General features: G+C 34.1%; 11 protein-coding genes and 1 non-coding gene across 12 annotated transcripts; 7 read left to right on the top strand and 5 right to left on the bottom strand.

Moving 5' to 3' along the window:
- Nucleotides 1-380: 380 nt before the first annotated feature.
- Nucleotides 381-1,856, top strand: NAEGRDRAFT_53462 (uncharacterized protein; the record flags this gene model as incomplete). The annotated part of the gene is made up of 1 exon (XM_002670519.1): nt 381-1,856. One exon carries the CDS (start codon nt 381-383, stop codon nt 1,854-1,856), a length of 1,476 nt encoding a protein of 491 aa, XP_002670565.1.
- Nucleotides 1,857-2,428: 572 nt separating this feature from the next.
- On the bottom strand, nt 2,429-3,096 carry NAEGRDRAFT_74439 (uncharacterized protein; the record flags this gene model as incomplete). The annotated part of the gene is made up of 2 exons (XM_002670464.1): nt 2,429-2,475; nt 2,523-3,096. The coding sequence occupies 2 exons, from the start codon at nt 3,094-3,096 to the stop codon at nt 2,429-2,431; spliced, it is 621 nt and encodes a 206-aa protein (XP_002670510.1).
- Nucleotides 3,097-3,618: 522 nt separating this feature from the next.
- Nucleotides 3,619-4,065, top strand: NAEGRDRAFT_59665 (uncharacterized protein). Its single transcript, XM_002670518.1, has one exon. The coding sequence runs from the start codon at nt 3,631-3,633 to the stop codon at nt 4,030-4,032; it is 402 nt and encodes a 133-aa protein (XP_002670564.1). The 5' UTR covers nt 3,619-3,630; the 3' UTR covers nt 4,033-4,065.
- Nucleotides 4,066-4,387: 322 nt separating this feature from the next.
- NAEGRDRAFT_59664 (uncharacterized protein) lies at nt 4,388-8,265 on the top strand (the record flags this gene model as incomplete). The annotated part of the gene is made up of 1 exon (XM_002670517.1): nt 4,388-8,265. The coding sequence occupies one exon, from the start codon at nt 4,388-4,390 to the stop codon at nt 8,234-8,236; it is 3,849 nt and encodes a 1,282-aa protein (XP_002670563.1). The 3' UTR covers nt 8,237-8,265.
- Nucleotides 8,248-9,602, bottom strand: NAEGRDRAFT_56367 (acyl-Coenzyme A dehydrogenase). Its single transcript, XM_002670463.1, has 3 exons — nt 8,895-9,602; nt 8,713-8,845; nt 8,248-8,673 (listed from the first exon to the last, which is right to left on the bottom strand). The coding sequence occupies exons 1-3, from the start codon at nt 9,542-9,544 to the stop codon at nt 8,272-8,274; spliced, it is 1,185 nt and encodes a 394-aa protein (XP_002670509.1). The 5' UTR covers nt 9,545-9,602; the 3' UTR covers nt 8,248-8,271.
- An 871-nt stretch (nt 9,603-10,473) lies between these two features.
- NAEGRDRAFT_t709 lies at nt 10,474-10,544 on the top strand. Its single transcript has one exon. It is a non-coding gene; the product is annotated as a tRNA-Gly (tRNA).
- A 371-nt stretch (nt 10,545-10,915) lies between these two features.
- NAEGRDRAFT_53458 (uncharacterized protein) lies at nt 10,916-12,043 on the bottom strand (the record flags this gene model as incomplete). The annotated part of the gene is made up of 1 exon (XM_002670462.1): nt 10,916-12,043. One exon carries the CDS (start codon nt 12,041-12,043, stop codon nt 10,916-10,918), a length of 1,128 nt encoding a protein of 375 aa, XP_002670508.1.
- Nucleotides 12,044-12,366: 323 nt separating this feature from the next.
- On the top strand, nt 12,367-13,698 carry NAEGRDRAFT_60961 (alpha-tubulin; the record flags this gene model as incomplete). Its single annotated transcript, XM_002670516.1, has 1 exon — nt 12,367-13,698. One exon carries the CDS (start codon nt 12,367-12,369, stop codon nt 13,696-13,698), a length of 1,332 nt encoding a protein of 443 aa, XP_002670562.1.
- Nucleotides 13,699-13,866: 168 nt separating this feature from the next.
- Nucleotides 13,867-14,250, bottom strand: NAEGRDRAFT_74433 (uncharacterized protein; the record flags this gene model as incomplete). The annotated part of the gene is made up of 1 exon (XM_002670461.1): nt 13,867-14,250. One exon carries the CDS (start codon nt 14,248-14,250, stop codon nt 13,867-13,869), a length of 384 nt encoding a protein of 127 aa, XP_002670507.1.
- A 192-nt stretch (nt 14,251-14,442) lies between these two features.
- Nucleotides 14,443-16,554, top strand: NAEGRDRAFT_74432 (uncharacterized protein; the record flags this gene model as incomplete). Its single annotated transcript, XM_002670515.1, has 1 exon — nt 14,443-16,554. The coding sequence occupies one exon, from the start codon at nt 14,443-14,445 to the stop codon at nt 16,552-16,554; it is 2,112 nt and encodes a 703-aa protein (XP_002670561.1).
- Nucleotides 16,555-16,770: 216 nt separating this feature from the next.
- Nucleotides 16,771-17,946, top strand: NAEGRDRAFT_53456 (uncharacterized protein; the record flags this gene model as incomplete). Its single annotated transcript, XM_002670514.1, has 1 exon — nt 16,771-17,946. One exon carries the CDS (start codon nt 16,771-16,773, stop codon nt 17,944-17,946), a length of 1,176 nt encoding a protein of 391 aa, XP_002670560.1.
- Nucleotides 17,947-18,079: 133 nt separating this feature from the next.
- Nucleotides 18,080-18,496, bottom strand: NAEGRDRAFT_74430 (uncharacterized protein; the record flags this gene model as incomplete). Its single annotated transcript, XM_002670460.1, has 1 exon — nt 18,080-18,496. The coding sequence occupies one exon, from the start codon at nt 18,494-18,496 to the stop codon at nt 18,080-18,082; it is 417 nt and encodes a 138-aa protein (XP_002670506.1).
- Nucleotides 18,497-19,215: the final 719 nt, after the last annotated feature.

The raw sequence follows: 19,215 nt of genomic DNA, 5'->3' as shown, positions 1-19,215 counted from the left end.
TTTTGTTTCATCATCACCAAACATGATGATATTCTCCATTGAAAAACCATACTCTTCTTTAACAAATCTTTCCAACATTTTTATCAACAATGATCTCTCCATCCTATCTTGATAATCTTTGGTGATGTATTGATAGCTATAATCAATAAATAGTGCTCAAAATAAATCTCTGTCAGGAGGATTTCCTAAATCCAACACATAATTTCCAATGAACTTTCCAACATTGCTGGCAAATATAAATATCCCCAATGGAAAAATAATGGCTACCCGTATATCTCATAATCCTAAGGTAGTGAGTTCGATCCTCACTGACCCCATCTTTTTAATCATTTCTTGGAGTTAAAAAATTGGGTTGCCGCCAAAATTTAAATAACAAAAAAATGAAAGTAGCCATCTTCCATCAAAATGAAGAAATTTCTTCACCATCATCAGATAATTTATCTTCTGCCTCCAAAGAAGAATTAATTAATGACAATGTTTCTCCTCCAAAATCCAACAAGAAGAAATTTGTGGAATTAATCAGCAATGAAAAACAGGCCAAGGCGAAAATAGATGAATGGAAAGAAATGATAAATGATCCGAATGTTCATACTGTCTTTTATTTGGATACTGAAGTTGGTGGATTTAAAACAAACTCGGAACGTCTCTCCTGTATTCAATGTTTGGTGGTTTCTAGTCCTCGTGTAAATGATCAAATTTTGAGATTATTCAATCCTTTGATTGTTCCACCTTCAATTTCACATTTATTAGAGGAAAAGAGAGAATACACTTTAAAACCTGTGGAAAATGTTGAGGAGGAAAATGTAGATCAATTCATTGATAATAAGGTAATTCGAGAAATTGAAAGTGTATTAATTAGAGATGCTCTGCCGAATGGGAAAATTGTAATTTTAGATGTTTTGGATATGTCTGATGATCTTTTAGATTACTTTGAAGATAATATTATGTTTGATGAGAGATGTGAAAAGGTGTTTCACTACAAGACTTTTGATTTGAAATTCCTTGGAGGAGCTTCCTATTGTAAAAATGTATCCTGTACTCATGAAATTTCTAGCAAATACATTCCATACCATCTTTTACCAATTTCCAATTATAAGCTTGATACTCTTTCTCATTATCTTACAAGTAGAATTATTTCCCATATCAATAATGTCTCCCAGACAAGTAATGACATTGGAAACTTGGAGGAAATCAAGGAATTATTGACATACTCCAACAAGAAGGAATTACAAGAATCTGATTGGTTCGAAAGACCACTGTCACCTACTCAAGTTGAATATGCAACCCAAGATGTCATTACATTATTTGGAGTGCATCAATTATTAATTAATATTCTTGTTCATCAAGACAATTCATTCCACTTGCAGTCCTATTTCAAATATTTGTATAATGCCAGATCTGCAGATTCAGAGGAATCTCCACAGGATCTTGAAGAAGAGGACAGTAAGAATGAATACCTTCTTCCACTAGCTGAATTTTCTGATAGCTCTAAAGACATTACTGATATTGAGGATTCTATAAAGGAAATTGAGGACGAATACAAACTTTTAGAATCTAAAATGTCAACCCTGCAAGACAGAATTAAACAAGTAATGATTCGAGAGAATATTACTGATACAAGATTCTTCAAACTCTCATCCTCCAAAAGAGCTACTCAACAAGTTCCACTCCATCTCTTGGTTGAACACATCGCTAACCAAAGATCCACAACCAAGGTAAAAGTCAATCCCATCAATCTACCAGTTGGTGTTACAACCACAATGAAGAAAGCTCTGAAAGAAGCTGGATTCGCTGATATTCCAACCCAATCCATTATCAAACAAGAAAGCTCATCCTATCGTATCACAAAGAAATAATTTATTAAAGAAATGAAATCTTAGATTTCTTCTTATTTTCCTCATAATTGGAAAGAATTTGATCGAAAGGAAAATCTTCTTCAAACTCTGGACTTGAATAAAAAGTAACCAGTTTTTGATTATCCAATACTTGTTCTATACTTTTGGGTGGTTCTGTTTGTGAGATAAGCTCAATAAGCTTTAGTCTTTTTTGGTCATTGAGAATTGGTGAGTTCACTTGGTGATAAAGCTCAGCTCGTTCTTGCTCTTTGGAAATTTTTTCCTTTTCATTCTTTTCCATTACTTTAATGGCATTGAAAACTTTGAAAATCCACCACAAGACATCTCTGGTTAATATTTCCACACCACTAGAACCATATCCATGAAGTTCCATTTGTCTTTTAACTTGTTTGCACAAGAAAAGATAACTCTCCATCAAATTTTCATGTACAAGTTGATGAAACAATTTTTCCAAGGGTTGCCTAACTTTTGTTTTGTGTTGTCTCTCCTGTTCTTCATAAATTTCCAAAACAATATTTCTCAAAGCTACATTCCTATAATTTGAATAATTAGCATTTGATTGATCTGTTTGTTCATACTCTTTCACAATTACATTCATCAAGGAGGTCACATAAAGTATCTGTTTCATCAGAATATTATACTCTTTAGAGAAGTGAAAAATTGAACTGGATGAAGAGTCAGGATTCTCCACTTGTTGTTGCTGACTAATGGATGATACACCAGAAGCAAATATAATTTGAATAAAGTAGAGAATTAGAACATTTCTATAACATGCTCCGATAATCCTCTTTGCAATGGTAATATCCTTCTCCACAGAAGTTTCTTGAATGGAGAGTGGTAAAGACACTTTATCAGCAGCTTCAAGAGTTGCCAACGAACATTTCAGAAAGGAACCAAAAAACTTGTCCGAATAATTGGCTACATTCTCATCCTTTAAATTATTCTCAATAGTCATGTTGCAAATTTGAAGGAGAAAGTCAGTCTTCTTTTCTCTTGTTTTCAATGATGATGGAAAGGTAACACGAGCACCACCTTCTAAAGATGACGATGAGGAAGCTTTGAGGAAAGTCTTTTCTATAAACTTGTTTCGTAACTCTCTGATAGAGTCCACGTCCAATCTCTTACTAAACAAACCGTTTGAAGATGATGAGTAGGTATGTTGATGAATTCTTTCCTGTAGGAACATTAGAAAAGCTTCCTTTGATGGATTTCTACAAAAGATGGTACTGATGGGATCCATCGTCCTATTTGAATTCGAGGTTATTGTTGGAGAAGGCTGGAAAGAGTGGTGAAACCACTCAAAACCATCAAACAAGCAATTCTCTTCAAAGTGATGAAGAAATTTAGGAAGCGAATTTCTCTCTGCTCTTAAATCAATTCTTATTAGCAAGTCCTCTGTTGTTTCGGAAGCTTGAATGTTTTTGTGTTCATCTATTAATTGTTTGTTGTTGGTATTAGATGTTTCGAGAAAGTTTGTTGTTGTGAGGGAAGTCTTTTTAATTTCCTCTCGTTCCTGTTCTTGTTCAATATAGAGAAGATGTTCTACTAAAAGAAGATACCCACTCATGGAGTAGAATTTGATCACTTCATCATGATTATTATCTAGAGAATGTTGTTGAACAATTTCCGTCATGTGTTGATGGATTAATATGTGGCAACATGGCTTTCTTTTTGACTTGCTGCGTAGAATGACTGAAAAAAATCTCATTGTAAAACAACAATACCTGGTAGTCATCCAAAATTCTGAAAAAATTTGTTGAAAAAAAAAGTCAGTATGTCAAACATTGTTGAAAAGCCAAAGAGAAAGGCCTTCGTACCAAAGAAGAAGCTCCCATCCGAAGTTGCTTTGGAATCCACTTTCAATCTCCATAGAGAATTGGTTGGTAAGCCAATCCAAAGAAGAGCTGCTAGAGCTGTCCGTGCTATCAAGTCCCACGCCAGAAAGGTCATGAACTGCTCCAGAGTCAAGTTGGACCCAGAATTGAACAAGTATGTCTGGAATCAAGGTATCCACAATCCACCAAAGAAGGTCAGACTTATTTTGAGAAGAATGGCTAACCCAAATCACGAAGACTGGGATAAGGTCAACAAGTTCCAAGTTATTGTTGGTTTCAAGATTGTTCCAACCTTCAAGGGTCTCCATACTGCTGTTGTGCAAGAATCTGAATCTGATTAAATAATTTAAAAAACTAAACTATTCAAAAATTCTAAATATTATTCCTTTTGTTTTGCCATGTCTAATGACACAATTTAAGTCGTTAATTCTTAACCTCGTTCGTTGAAATTATCGTCATCATCTGTTCTTCTCCGATATTCTACAAATTGAACGTGATTGAACAGTAGCATCCGAACACGTTTTACACGCAATTTGTTACTCAGTATTATTAATACAACATTTATTAATAAAACAAATTAAAAAAAGATTATCCATTCATTCAACACATCTTCCTTGAACCATCTTTTGTAGGATTAAAACACCAAAATCATTCATGCATACTCATCATCAGGAGATACTCTCCTCACCCTCTCAGATGGGTCCAACTGGAAAGGGAGGATTTCATGCTTCCTCAAATTTTCCCTTCATCAAATCACAATATTATCTAATCATTGTTGTATATATTATCATCATATGCACTTGCTTTTATTACATTCAATTGGATGATTTCCAAATATCAAGTTTGATTTCAGTTAATCAATTGGAAAGTAATGTTTTTAAAAACTCGAGTCGACACATTGAAACAGCCTTCAAACCAGCTTTAGGAAAGTTAGCAGAAAAGACCAAGACTGTACGAGGTCCTGTTGTCTTTGCTTCTTTAATTATTGCAATTTTGACTTATATTGTGATGAATCACTTAATTCCGATCCTATTGAATTATTGGGTCATTTTGGATTGGAGAAAGAATCACACAGAGAAGGATGAATTACAAAACAAAAGTAGAGAAATTGAAATATTGGATTCTCCTACAAGTAGTGGAAGAAGATATAGTTGTAAAACTCATTCTAAATCTTCATCTCAAGTTTCGGAAGATTCCAATTACATTTCAACAACAACCTTTGATATTCAAAATTCACAAACTATTACCATTGTCAGCTTTATTTATGCAACCTTTGTTTACCTTTCTCAGCCAATTCAAATTTGGTGCTTGATTATTAGTTTTGTTCAATTATTTGTCTTTCACACTGGTAAATCATTTTATCCACTTGCAGTTTTTACATTGTTCATTGCAATTGTTGAAACTAAGAGTCAATTGACAAAGTGGAAGACTGATAAGGAAAAGAATGAGAGAAGAGTAAGAATGGCAACAGGTGGAGAGAAACAAAGAGGTCAATTAAAATGTGGTGATGAAGTTTTAATTGGAATTGGTGAAGAGTTACCTGCCGACCTTATTTTGACTGATATTATTGTAGAAGACACTGATGTTCAATTCAAAACTTCAAGAAAGCCTATTCTCTACATGAATGAAGTTACAGTCACTGGTGAAAATGATCCAGTTAAGAAATGCTTACTTCCAGAATCTGTACACACAATCAAAATTGATAACTTGCTTATAAGAAGTGCTACAGTCAACTCTAAATATATTCTGGATGAGTCTTATATTGTATTTGCCAACTCCATGATTGCCTCTGTAGATCAAAAGATTACCATTAGAGGCATTGTTGCTTGGTCTGGTACTGAAACAAAAGCTTTGCACTCTAGTGGAGCTACCACATCAAAACAAGCAACTCCTTTCCAAGAGTATACTCAAAAGGGATTCTTTATCAGTTTAGCCCTCATGCTCTTCTTATCAATTGTTAACACAATTGCCAGTTCATTCTTTGGTGTTGAAGGTAATGAGGAACATTCATTTGGAAAAGTCTTGATTACTCAAATTATGTACATTAACATGATGGTCCCTCAAGGTTTGGAACAATTAAGAACCACCGTATGTCACTTATTATCTTTCAACTTTAGAAGTGGAGTCAAGTGTAACAATTCATTGGCATCTGATGTAATTGCCTATGTGAATCGTATCATTTCAGACAAGACAGGAACTCTTACAGTCAACTTGATGCAACCAAAATATGCCATGTTATTCCTTGATGAAGAAGATAATATAATCAACTTTGATGAACATCACATTATTTATGAACATGATGTAAAATGTGAAATGGAGGTTACCAAATGTCATAAGGACAATTGCTTTGCTATTTTCAGTACTACAGGTGTAGAACCAGAAGAAAGAGCTATCAGAAAAATGGTCTCTCCATACTCTAATCTTGTTTCCCATTGGCCTATTGATTCTCAAGATATTGAACCAGGTTTTGTGGAATTTGAAACTTTATGCTCAGAAAAGAGAGAAAAACATCACTTAAAGATTATTTCATTCTTTGGATTCACTCGTGAATATTTGTGCAAGTCATGTCTTGTTCAAGATGCTAACACTGGAGAATATTATGTCAGTGTTCAAGCTGGTGATGAATTGTTTTGGAGAGGAGAAACTGGTATTACAACTCATCCATCTTCCATTCACAAAATTGAAAAGTGGACTAGTATGCATCAATCTCAAGATAATGATGACCAATTAGGATTGGGAGCTCCAAGAACATGGAGTCATGGTATCAAGAAAATTACAGAGTCAGAAGCTAAAACAATCATGACATCTTGGAGAGACAGTTTCATGATTAAGGATAATGAAAAGAAAACTGAAACACAATTAGAAATTGTTAAGGATGCTCTTAAGAACATTAAAATGACTTCCATTACTTACATGGTCGATCGTTATAGAGATGGTGTCAAAGAAGGCATCAAACAATTGACCCATGCCGGTAAACAATTCTGCATCTGTACAGGAGACTCTTATAAGAATGCTAAACTAATTGCAACCCATCTATCACTGCCAAACCATATTAATATTTGCGGATCTAATGAAAGGGAATTATTGGAATCTCTTGAAAATGCTGATGAAGAAACCATGAATGGTCCATCTACATTCTTTTTTGATAGATCTTGCATGGAATATATGAGAACACTCTATGCCTCTCAAGGATCCAATTTCAAGGGACCTGTATTTGAAAAGTTGCTTGACCTCATCAATATGAAGAACAAGAAGAACAAGTTTGTCAACTCGATTGTATTTTGTAGATCTACACCAGGTCTCAAATTGTGGTGTGTCAAACTACTTCAGCATTATCACTCAAGAACATTATATGAAAAGTTCTTCCACAGAAGAAATTATGTTCTTGCCATGGGTGATGGTACCAATGATCTTCAAATGTTAAGAGCTTGTGATATCAGTTATGGTGTCAAGTCTGGAGAAACTGAAGACGTTTGTAAACAAGCTGATATTTGGAGTACAGAATGGGAGCCAGTTTTGGATTTATTAGCAAAGGACGGTTTAGAAAAAGCAATTATGCTTAGCACCATGGTTAAGGCCACTTTCTGGAAACATTGGTGCTTTGCCCTAGCATTGTGGAGTGATTTGATTTTCCAAGGATTCCCTCTCTATCCAAAGGATCCAACAGATCCAATGCTTATGTTAGTGTTCAATGGTGTAGTATTTGGACAAATTGCTAGTCACGTATCAAGTGATCTCGTTTCTGATTTTTCTCAATTCAAAAAGACAAATATGATGAGTATGAGAGCATTCTTACGTTGGGTATTTGGTGCATCCATGACAGCCATGTTTACTGATTGGATTATTAGATGGTTCTTCCCTAGTGCCACATCAGGTCATTTTGGTGCTTATGTTCAAGTTTCTCAAGCTGTTGGTATTACTATTTATTTATATTTGACTACCAATACTTGGAGTGATGATGAGGAGGTTATAACTTTCCAAAATCAGCTTGACAAGTTCAAGAATTCATCAGATATTGCAGCATCTCCAAAAAGAACAACTAAGATCAGTTATTCTCGTCTCTACCTTTCTATTTTCTGTGCTGTTGCAACCTTTGCTATTTCATTATTCATTAACAAACGAGTTGAAGACCAAATTACCAAATTTACAGCACTCTCCGTTATAATTCCAACTCTTGGATACCCAGCCATATACTTGTTCAAGTGTTTTGTTCATGACTTGCCTCACATTGAAAATTCAATTTCAAAGCTTAAGGAATTGGAATTTAGCAAGCTCGTTGTTGAATTTGTCAAGTTTTCTCACACTCCCCATATGAGAGTATTGCCAGTAATTGCCTTTTCTTTATTGATCAAAATATTAAGTGGTATTCCAGTTATTGGAGCAGTCACCATTATGACTCTTAGCGGTATTGCCACTGTATTCACATTCTTGGTATTTGTCAGTAGAATGGGCTTTATGAGGGCTCTTCTTGATGGTAGAAGTGTTGCTGTGGGTTTGATTTGTTTCTTGATTGGTATTTGGGTTGGTAGAAGCTCAAAGTTTTAAATTGACTTATTAAAATAAATTAATTTATTAAGAAATTAATCGTATTGCTTTTTTACATGTTTGGCAATGGTGACCAAGTTGATATTACTGGTACCTTCATAAATCTTACCAATAATACAATCTCTATAATATTTCTCAGCACTGAAATCACGACAGAATCCCACACCACCCAACATTTCAATACACTTGGTTGCAACATTTCCAGCAACTTCTGAGGTGTAAAACTTGGCCATAGCAGCTTCCTTAGTAAATACTTGTCCAGCTTCCTTCATTCTGGCAGCATTATAAACCATTAATCTACCAGCTTCAATTTCAGTAGCAAGTTTACTGTAATGATATTCCATCATTTGGAAATCAGCAATTGGAGTACCAAATTGCTTACGAGACTTTAAGTATGGCATTGTGTAATCAAAGACACCTTGAGCCAAACCAATCATCTTATTAAATGTCAACAATCAAAATCATAAAATACATACTTGAGCAGCAATACCAATTCTACCTTCATTGAGCATTTCAATAGCAATCTTGTAACCCTTACCAACACCTCCAAGAATTGATTCTGGGCCAACTTTACAATCTTCCAAAATAACTTCACATGTTGATGAAGCTCTAATAAAAGTGTTAAGAAAACAAGTTCAATAATAAATTACACACATACCTAATACCGAGCTTATCTTCCTTCTTACCAATCTTGACACCAGGATTAGTCTTGTCAACCAAAAAGGCAGTAATACCCTTGTATCCCTTAGAGAAATCAGTATTGGCCATAACGATATAGAAAGATGCTTCTTGTGAAGAGGTAATCCAACATTTGGTACCATTCAAAACATAGGATCCATCAGATTGGAGTTCAGCCTTGGTCTTTAATGAGAATGCATCAGAACCTGAGCTTGCTTCAGATAAACAGAAAGATCCAAGACCTTTAGTAGCAAGAAGAGTCAAATACTTTTCTTGTTGTTCCTTATTACCATAATTACGAACCAAATTATTAACCAAAGTATTTTGAACGTCAACAATGACAGAAATTGAAGGATCAACTTTGGCCAATTCTTCAATTGCAATAATTGAAGAAGTAAAATTAGCTCCACTGCCACCAAATTCCTCTGGAATTTCAATACCCATTAATCCAACTTCAAACAATGAATCCAACAATTTTGGGTCAAGTTTTGATTCCTTGTCCATCTTGGAAACAAGCTCCCACGGAAGTGATTGTTTACAAAAGTCTTGAACAAGATTACGCATCATGACTTCTTCTTCGGTAAAATCAAATAATGGTGATCTGGAGACACATCTTTGTGTTCCGGCCATCAATTTGATGCATTTTTGATTATTATTCTTTAAAACACGTGAGGCAATGACTCTTGATTTGAGCATTTTTTTTTAAATTTCATATAAAAAACTGTTTTTTGCAATTTTTGAATTCGGAGTAAATAATTTTTGTTCTTGTTTCCCGAAGGACTAGATATTGGTAGATGGATGAAACTAATACTTGCATCATGGAGGATAGTAGGAGGGTGACATTGGCTTGGTTTTGAGAGATTCTTAGTGATTAACAGCGCCCAACCAATGGAAATGTGGCTAAATGCTGATGAATGGATATTTTTCAAGTGATTGGCTAGTTTTGGAATTGAGTTTACAAAATATTTTGAAAATTCACCTGTTTCAGGTTCTTGAATTGTTTTTTGAATTTCAACTGTGTTTGAAGTAAGATACTATTTGATACATGATTATGAATGGGTCGTTTCATTTGTGGTTAATGTCAAATTTCATTCTTCGGAATATTATTAATAATTGAATAAATTCATAATACAGTTCAATCTAATTAAATTATTTTCAATATTCTAAAGTCAATTTATTTGCTTATTGTGATAACTGTATTTAATCAAAATTATTTAATTAAAATTAATATTAATAATAAAAAATGTCTAAAAACAGCGAGTTTGCAAAAAGACAAGATGCTGTGGAGAAGAACCTCGCTCTTACATTCCGATTTGATAGTATAGATGTTTGTTTTGATAAATGTTTTAAAGGATATTTTAAAAGTGTGGAATTAGGCTCTAACGACAAGGATTGTTTAATGAATTGTGCAACAAATTACACGCAAGCATTTGATATTACAACAGAGATTTTTAGTGCTAGATATAGAAAGGATATGCAAGCAGCAAAGAAATAAAAGCAAACTCCATCCGGTTCTTTCCAATCAGACCATATTGAACATTTTAGAGTAACTATAAGAAGCGTCGATGGTTTAGTGGTAGAATACGGCGTTGCCATCGCCGTGACCCGGGTTCAATTCCCGGTCGACGCAGTCATTATCTTTTTTCTTGATCAATTTGCATTCTACCTTTTGCAATTTTTAACCACTAAAACTAGACATTAATATCTACGTATGGTCGAAAAATTACAACTCCAAAAGCAATATCGATCGAGAAAGAGTCCACAGTTTCGGCCCTATTTTTTTTCAATTAAATTTTTTTAAAGATTTTTTCAATATTTTTAAGACAAATGCGATTTTGGGTGCATCGTATTATTGAAACAAGTTTCGTTTGATAATTTTGGACGATTCTGAACAGAGCAAGTATCAAACTCAGTAATAGGAGATGAAGTGTATTCGAAAGTGATGAACTGCTTGAAAATTCTATTCCAAGAAATATTTAACTCAAAAATATTTTGTAGACTTTATTGAGTGTGGATCTTAATAAACTTGTCAACAACAATTTGGCAAAATCCAATAATTGCTTCTTCGAAATTTTTTGATTCAGGATTTTCAGTCTTGAGGTACAAAATATCGGCAGCAATAGATGTGTGATAGAAAGCACGAAGGAGTTCAAACTTTTTCAATGATTCAACATCCAAATATTTTGCCATAGGTGGATAGGCATTTTTGTAGGCATTGAGGAATAGTTCTCTAAATCTATCACCATCGAAACCTTCAATTTTACCAATTCCAAGACCATCGTTTTCAAAGAAAGTAACTGTATGAAGTACGACACCAAGCTCATGTCCAAAGTAATTATTATGAACTTGATCAAAATCGAAAATCCACAGCTTGGTTCCTTCTGGTTGAACCTTGGCAAAGTAATTACTGACATTGATATCACCATGTACAATACCATAATTTTCAGAGTCAATTGGGTGAGATTTCAAAAATTCAGCCAATTCTGCATCATATATTTGAATTAAAGTCTTTGAGATTTCATGATCCTTTTGAGCTCTTTCTCTAATACGATTCAAATCACAAGCTCCATTATGAGTGCCTGAAATTTCTGGAATATATTTAGCCATTTCGTCCCATCTTTCAGGATTTCCAGCCTTTTCAGAAATAATCTTGTGTAATCTTCCCATAGCATCTCCAATTGCAACAATCATTGAATCATCAGTCAAACCAATCCATTTATCAACAACAGAATTACCTTGAGCATATTCAAACAAGACTCCATACCAAACCTTTTCCTTATCAGTTTCGTATGGTTCTTCCAATTCAGCAATGAGCAGAAATTCTCCATTTTCATTCACCTTCTTAGCAATTGGTGGGCAAACATTGAGAGCATACTTCTCATCTTGACTATGTAATTTAGCTTGATCATGAATTAAATTCAAATATTCCAATTCAGCCCAAATACTCTTCACTGAACGATGATGTTTAGGAGTGAGTCTCAAAATATAGGATTGTTCGGAATTATCCTTCACCAAATAGGTATGATTTTCCGATTGTTTAATCACAGTTTGTGTTGAGCTTTCAAACCCCCACAATTTATTGATCGTATTGATGGAATTTTGTGAGAGGGAACAAGTATTTGAAGACATTTTTTTGATTTTAAATTGCTTTGTGTTGTTCTCGAATTTGAAAGATTTTAAAGGTGTTGTGAATTGATTTCAATTTCCACCTTGATATCAAGTTGTACTCACAGTAGTAATAAACGTAAGCATCTGGAGTTCTGGAGTTGATTACTGATAAATCCCGACGGAATTATCTCATATTAAGATATATCGGAGCTCCAAAGAAAATGAAAATAATTTACTTATGTTTACAATAATAATGAATGTAAAATAAATGATTCAGAAATATCATTGTAAAACAATCCTGAATTTTCAATTAAAAATTGACAAAAAATAAGCCAACCAAGAAAATGAGAGAAATAATTTCTATTCATATTGGACAAGCAGGCTCTCAGATCGGAAACACTTGTTGGGATTTATTGTGTTTGGAACATGGAATTGATTCTTCAACTGGTGCTAAAATTCACAATCATTCTGCAGCTGATAAATATTTCTTTTCCGAGTCAATGGACGGAACGATGAGAGCAAGAGCATTATTCGTTGATTTGGATTCTGAAATTATTGATAAAATCAGATCAGGAAATAATAATATTTATGATGGTGAGAGTTTAATTAGTGGCAATGAAAATACGGCCAATAATTTTGCTAAAGGAAGAGGAGTTGGAGGAAATTTAGTTTTGGAAAATTGTTTGGAAAGAATTGAGAAAATGGTTGAAGAATGTGACGCATTACAGGGTTTCTTAATAACCTCATCTCTTAATGGAGGAACTGGCTCTGGTTTTAGAGATTTATTGATGGAGAGACTAGCACCAGGGTTTGAGAAAAAGTGTAAATTAAGTTTTGATATTTTAGCTTCACCAAGTTCTGTATCTTCATGTGTGGAATCATACAATGTCCTATTTGGAATGAATTCCATTCGTGAGTATTCGGATGCTTCAGTTATTGTGGAAAATGAAGCTTTAATTGACATTTGTAAAAACAAGCTGAATGTAGAGCACCCAAAGATGACAGATTTGAATGAAATTATTGCAAATGCAATCTCCTCGGCTACAATATCAGTAAGGAGAGAAGGAAGTTTGAATTCATCTATTTCTGAAATAATGACAAATCTTGTCCCGTACCCGCCTGTTAAATATCTTATCAATTCAATGAGTCCTTTGTACCCTAAGGAATTTGTTTTCTGTAGTTATGAGAAACCAACTATTACTGAGCTTACTGAAAGTTGTTTTATGGATAAATATTCAGTGATGACTAATTGCAATTTAATGGACGGCAAATTCATGGTGTGCACTGTCCAATACAGAGGGGATATTTGCATTAGACATGTTAGCTCTGCCATAGCCAAGATCAAGACATCCAGAGAAATTAAATTTGTTGACTGGTGCCCAGCTGGTTTTAAATGTGGAATTCATGATGGTCCTCTGTCGAATATTCCTGGTGGAAATATTTGTTACAGAGATAGGGATGTTAACATGTTGTCAAACTCCACCAGCATAAGCCAAACTTTTTCCAGAATCGAGAAAAATTTTGATGAATTATACTCTGAAAGATCATTCGTACACAGGTATCTTGAGGAAGGAGCAGAAGAAATAGAATTCACACAATGTAGAGAAGAAATACGATCTGTTCAAAATGATTATATTGAAATAAGCGAAGAAACTGATTATGAAGAGGAAGTTTAGAATAGTATAGCTTGTCGATGATACATTTTAATTATATCATCAACAGTGGTAATATCCTTTGGTTTCCTGAATGGCCTCTCTTTGTTAAACATTGGAAATCTAAGTGCAAAGCCTGCTCCCTCCTTTATCAATCCATGTCCAGCCATATGAACAGTTGATAACCCAACATCAGCAGCTTTTACTTCCCAAACTGTAATTGGCAAACCAAACCTGAGCTGGCTGTTTTTCATTGAAAATAACATTAGCACTTGGACTTGGTATTATGAGTTTGGATAATCTTTCTGAGATCTCTTGTTTTAGTTCTTGTGTAAATCCGACTGATAAAGAGCAAACAGTGACGAATTTCCCACACGACTTGTCATAACATGCCATTTGAAATCTTGTAAAGTTATTATTTGTATCTCTCAAGCAACCAATCACAACAAGCAAAAGCTTATTCCTCTCAATTTCCAACATTTCATTTCGAATAGTTGTATAGTTTTGTATTAGTTCTTCCGACTTGATGTGATCATCTAAAATGCAAAATGCTGTTGGCTCTTCACTTTCTGACATTTTTTTCAAATTACTAAATCCACTTTTAAGAGGAAATTCATTGTAACAGTATGTGATTAATGCTTTGGTTTTTGCTTTTTCTAATAACCATATTGGTGATATTACGGAAATGACGTAATTTCAAGTAAGTTGCTCCAGAACAATAGAGAGAGCGATGCTAGATATTCGTTTAAGATATCAATATTAAAAAAAATGTTCTCTTCGGAGGGACCTCTGCTTGATTCAAGTAACAAACCATCCACCTCAACACCATTTGGTGTAACCCTTAATCATTCGCTACCAAATCATACGTCATCACTGCATTTCCAGTCCCTCAATTCATCAAATGCTAATCACAATGGACAAACATTTAAGGCCCTACAACCTAAACGATCCATCGTATTCTTCATCAAGGTTGTTTTTTATATTTCATTGTTGATTTTCTTCTTAAATATGTTGCTGTACTTTTTCAGTAGCGTTGCTGAAAGACAGGATTTTGAAAGGGATATTAGTTCTTCTTTTGAGCATTTGGACCAACACCATCATTCTCAATTCCAAGAATCCATTAATAAGGAATTATCAGATTCAAAGGAAAAGCTGTCCTTGTTGAGAAAGAACACCATTCAACCAACAACAGCCTTATCTAAAATCAAGGGAGTGTTCTTTGGTGGCTTGAAATCAGGTTCTAGTAAAACTGCCTTCCCTCTTTTGAGCAGATATAATCCTCCCAAAGTTCCTTCGATTATGGAAACATTTACTTCCGACAAGAGATTAACTAGTGTATCAGAGTCAGATATATCACAACCTTTGATATCTATTTCTAGGGGCCCAGAAAAGAGTGAACCTGGATTTTACATTGACAAGGAAAATGAAATTAAGGCAAGAATTGATGTATCAACAATTCCTAAATCAACTCTATCTGCTATTAGTTACATGTTTGAGAGTAAAGACAATTGCATCAGGAATGATGTGGATATGGATAGTGTTAAAAAGACTGATGTTCAATTTACAACCTGCAGATTTGAAAATATCTGTTTGAATAGAAAAGGAGAGTGGATTATTTACACAAACAAACCTTTGGAAACAAATGAAAGGCCTTGGGTTTTTACATCTTCTGTTTACAATGAAGAGTTTTCTCCAGCCAAATTCAAGTTAAAGATAGCACCACCTCCAAAATCTGTTTTATATAAGGGCTCTGAAAACTTGACTCCTGAGAAAATTCATCCAACCACAATTACATTAGCCAAGAATTTCAAATGGGTCTCCACTCCAACATTTGGATTTTTCAGACATAATGCTGAAGAAGTTGGATCACTTGTTATGAACAACTACTTGCCAATGTTTAATCAGATGGCCGATTACGAGTTTGTAAATTATGACAATAATATTTTGTTCCTAGATGATGTTCACAATGATGGAACTGGTAAATTCTCTAGAGCACAATTAGAAAAGGCATCTATGGCTGAAGACCTTTCAATTGATTTTGGATCATTTGTTTCATCTAGTCTTCCTCTTCAAGTTTGTGATAATGACGAGAAGGGTACCTATGTTGATTTTGCTCCATGTAGACAATTGAGAAATGCTCAATCCAAACCGTTGGATAAGGAAGGTGAGGAATTGGACACTTGTTTTTCAAGTTTGGTTGTAGGTTCTCCTGACTCTTATTTCCTATCACCTGAAAAGAGACATCACTTGATTCCAGTTTTCAGAGATTACGTTTTGAATGGAATGGGATATGTACCTCCAAGAAGCTACTTTGAAGGAAGAAAGAAGATTTTGATTATTGGTATACTTAATTCTTCCAAGAAAGAAAGTATTGTGAATGCTGATAAATTGACTGACTACTTAAGTGGATTGGCCAAGGACATTTTACAGCAAGTCAACTCTCACAGAATTCCTGATGACAGATATGAAAGTATTAGAATTTTGAACTTGAAATTGGACGATATGACTGTTGTTCAGCAAATAAGACTTTTCACAGTAATGGATGTATTCATAACTAATCAAGGATTAGACTCTTACTATTCATTGTTCATGTATAACCCAAGAGCATTAGTAATCTATGCACCAATGTGTTTCACTGCAACGAATCAATGTACTGACTATAATTTGAGAGTTCTTCATACCTTCTCAAATATCAAAGTTGTTTCCCTAATGGAATACCTTTCTTTGGTAGAGTGTGTTAAAGAACCTACAGATAGTGCTAAAGGAAGTCTTGTTACAGCTATGAAAGAGGTTCCAAAAAATCTTACTGGAGATTGTCATATAAGAATCAATGCATCTGGACTTTACTTGCTCATCATAAAGGCTGTAAAGCACATTTAAATAATATTAAACTTATAAAATGGTTCTCTGTTTTCCACATCCATCATCTAGATGAGATAAAAAGTTAGGCCCCTTTGTATTTGTCTGATGCATTCACCTATTCGTCCATAAAAGGGAGCTTCCATATTTACATATTAAGGATGATGTACATCAATAATAAAAAAACAATAAATTGAATAAATAGTGTTGTCAATATCTATTATTAACATATAAAAAATGAAACAACAAACATTCTTCAAGCACTTGAATAGTATTATTTCAAAAAGTATCAAATTACCGACGACCTTTCCAAGTATAAGGAAAAATTATAGAACAATATCGGCCACTAATTCTTCATTAAGGGTGTTCAGTACAGCCAGTCGGATTTGCAGTACTAATAATCATGATGAAATAACCATCCTTCAAACAAATTTGAAATTTGAAGACGAGCTAACCTTTGCTGAAAGACTCATTACTCTTAGGAAAAAAGGAGACACTGTTGTCATACCTCCACTCATCATAGATCATATTAAACAAGAAGCAATGAATGAAAATCCGAGAGCCCTTTTCAATTTGGGAGAATTCTTAGTATTAGGTCTTGGTGGAAGAATCAATCACAAAGAAGCATTTGATTGTTATTTGAAATCAGCAAAATTGGGTTACAATAAGGGGAAACATTTGGTTGGATATTGTTATAAAGAAGGTCTTGGAGTTGACATTGATTACAAAAAATCAATGGAATGGTTTGTTGATGCAGCCAATAGTGGAATTCCTCTCTCTGCATTTGAAGTTGCCAGTCTGTATATTGCAGGTCAAGGATGTGAGCTAAATGTTATGGAGGCTTTACAATGGGCTCTCAAAGCTGCATCAAGTGTTGAAAGAGATATTCCACGAGCAAAAGAAATGGTAGGAAAGATTTACCTCTTTCAGAAAGATTATGAAAAGAGTTTGGAATGGTTGACTAAGGCAAGTGAGTATAATCTTCCGGAATCAAGACATTGGCTTGGTTGGATGTATCTTAATGGCACAGGAGTAGTTCAGAATTATAAGAAAGCAAGGGAACTTTTCGAATTATCACAGAATTCTGAATCTTGTTTCAGACTTGGGTCCATATATGAAATGGGATTGGGAGTGCCAATCGATAAAGAGAAAGCTTTGGAATGGTTTACTAAAGCAGCAGATATGGGACACAAATCAGCTCAATATATGACTGGATTAATACTATTAGAAAATAAGGAATACTCGAAAGCTTATGAATACTTACTAAAAGCTGCCAATCAAAATGAAGCAAATGCAATGCACTTAGTTGGTGAAATGTTACGTGATGGTTGTAAAGGAGTTCCAAAGAATGCATCAGAGAGTGAACGTTGGTTGAAGAAGGCCGAGAAAGCAGGTTACAACCTAAACTATTAACATGGTTTTACAAAATTTACTGATCTATTTGAAGATTGGTTTATTTCTGATTCAATGCTTGAATAATTTCATCAACAGTATCAACAAAATGGAAACTAATGCAAGTTATCATCCTTTTCAAATAATATACAACTTACCATTTCAAATATTTAGGTGATGAATTCAATTCAGTTGAAATAAATTTGATAATCTTTTCCCATGGGTCTGTAAATATGAATACATTAAGTTTTCCAAGTTTTAATTCAATATCCTTACCTCTAAAGACGAAAATCTTCTTCACTGGATCTTCAGTAGCAGGGAAATGTTCATTGATATAGTACAAATTCCAAGCAATCATCAATTCAGCAGCTGTTCCAAGACTTCCTGGAAGAACTACTATATAACTTCCAGAATCAGTCAATCCCTTAATTCTTCCATACAAATCATTGGTATCTTGAGTGGTGGTCAAGTATTTATTTCCCTGTTCAGTTCTCTTGTAGAATGTTTTACTACTAATGACACCCTTTACATCAACTGGATGAGAAGCAGCTCCTTTAGAAACTCCTTCCATAGTTCCACCATATCTATATTATCAATACATATTGTCATTACATTATCAATTTAAATTAATATTAGCATATGAAATGTTAGAATAAAATTGATTGTGACGAAATTTACCCTCCAGTGCAAACAGAATAACCTTCTCTTCCCAATTTATCACCAAGTTCTACACTCAATTCATATAATGGTTCACCAGGCTTTGGTGCAGAAGCTCCGAAAACAACAATATGACCATCATATTGGTTGAGTGATTGATTTTGGTTTGTAGACATTTTTTAAATTTTGAATTTGCAGTTATCCATAAAAAAACATTAAATATTTCCTGAAGAAATTGTAAGATAACAATATTATAAGAGTATTATCCATTGTATTAAATTAAAATATTAAATATTAAAAGTTTAACAACATTTTGATTCGGAAAAACCAAATTAAAAAATTTATCTGTACATCATCTCCTCCAATTACACTGTAGCAAATTTGCTGTTCCGTGATGATGATGCAAATGAAAAATTACTTTGAAACCATAGAGGAAGATGAAGACTTGCATAAAATTGAAAAGATTCATCCGGTGCCATCAATGAGTACCGATGAAAATCATCCTTTAGGAATTATTATTGATAATGGAAGTTATCATTGTAGGGCTGGTTGGTCTTCAATGGATGAACCTGTTCTCAATTTTAGGCCATTGTGTGCCAAGTTAAAAGCGAGTGAGATTAAAAATTTGGATTT

This window comes from Naegleria gruberi (assembly GCF_000004985.1).
Source record: "Naegleria gruberi genomic scaffold NAEGRscaffold_70, whole genome shotgun sequence".
Classification (NCBI taxonomy): domain Eukaryota; phylum Heterolobosea; class Eutetramitea; order Acrasida; family Naegleriidae; genus Naegleria; species Naegleria gruberi.
The sequence above is the reverse complement of the archived record's forward strand: the minus strand, read 5'-3'. Positions and strand labels throughout refer to the sequence as shown.